Source organism: Micropterus dolomieu, unplaced genomic scaffold, assembly GCF_021292245.1.
Source record: "Micropterus dolomieu isolate WLL.071019.BEF.003 ecotype Adirondacks unplaced genomic scaffold, ASM2129224v1 contig_12937, whole genome shotgun sequence".
Classification (NCBI taxonomy): domain Eukaryota; kingdom Metazoa; phylum Chordata; class Actinopteri; order Centrarchiformes; family Centrarchidae; genus Micropterus; species Micropterus dolomieu.
The window spans coordinates 10,343-11,582 of record NW_025741923.1 but is presented as its reverse complement, the minus strand read 5'-3'; the positions used below and the strand labels follow the sequence as shown (position 1 = coordinate 11,582).

The following is a 1,240-nucleotide window of genomic DNA, read 5'->3' as shown; positions in this document are numbered from 1 at the left end:
ACCTCATTCTCCGCAGCTGTCCCCTGTTAAATGCTCTGTACTTGTATAGCACCTTTCTAGTCTTCCAGTTGTACTTCTCTCTGTTTCCATCTAGGTGAGTCCCCTCTGGTTTGATGGCATCAAAAGAAAGTCACACACAGTTTTGTTTTGTTTCAAGGCTGAGATGTTGGTATAATCAGAATCAGACTCCAACTGATTGAGAGAAAACAAATGTGAGTCAAAGGCCTCATGAATAGCATTTGAACAATTAGATTTTACATTAAAATTTATGTAAAAGCCAAAAAATGATAGCCCTTTGGTAGAGCCCTAAGTTCTTTCACTTTGGCCCAACAGCTTTCTCACCTCTATAGTCTCTATAGGTTCATCTGGTTCAGTGGTGGAGCTCAGAGTTTTCTTCTTCCTGAATTGAATCAAAAATAAAAAGTTTAATCAACAACTCCAAAACTATGATAGTAAATATTCAAAGTAAAAGATATACTGATTCATTCTTATAAATTCACCTCATCCACAGACAAAACAAAGGAATCGTCATCACGAGCACCAGAGTCACCCTGATGATATTTATTATCATTGTTGATTTCACTAGAAATGAAGATAGACAGTTATTAGATCAACTGTGCTGGACCTCACTAGTATGGTTGATTCATAAATTAGTTTGCCAGGTGATGCTCTTCAGTTAATCAGCCAGGTAGAAACGTACCTGCCACAACAAGCAGATGTAAGGTGGAGTTATGACGTCCTCTTCTGTTCTGGGCTTCACAGTAATAATTCCCACTGTGTTCAGCTCTGATGTCAGTGATGGTGAAGTTCTGTCCTGATGCTTTTGGTGAGTCTTCATTCTCCTTGTACCAGGTATAATTAGCTGCTGGGTTAGCATCACTGCTGCAGGTCAGAGTCACTGAACTGCCCTCCACTATCTCAGCAGAGGGACTCACTGACACAGAGGGAAGCTTTGGAGCATCTGGGGGACAAAAGAGACAAAACTTATCAATCTGCCTTTGTTTAGACACAGACTACCACAAGCTAGGAGGAGCAAAGAAATTTTTTTTGATTCATTATTCTGATCTTCCAGTGGTTACTTTGTTATATACCTGCTTTTTACCTTGCTCTTGGTGGGAACTGTTGGGCTTCTGTAAATAGCATCACAGAGTACGGTCTAGACCTGCTCTTTTATGAAAAGCGCTGTGAGATAACTGTTGTTGTGATTTGGCGCTATATAAATAAAACTGAATTGAATTGA

At 39.7% G+C, this 1,240-nt stretch overlaps 1 protein-coding gene across 1 annotated transcript in view; it reads right to left on the bottom strand.

The window, feature by feature from the left end:
* Nucleotides 1–342: 342 nt before the first annotated feature.
* LOC123966214 (B-cell receptor CD22-like) overlaps nt 343–1,240 on the bottom strand; it is a gene marked incomplete at its 3' end in the record, with an annotated part of 8,058 nt that continues 7,160 nt past the window's right edge. The window contains exons 4-6 of the mRNA XM_046042410.1: nt 701–961; nt 501–582; nt 343–400 (exon numbers count right to left, since the gene is read on the bottom strand). Of these exons, the coding sequence (XP_045898366.1) occupies nt 343–400; nt 501–582; nt 701–961 (401 nt within the window). The remainder of the gene's footprint in view (nt 401–500; nt 583–700; nt 962–1,240) is intronic.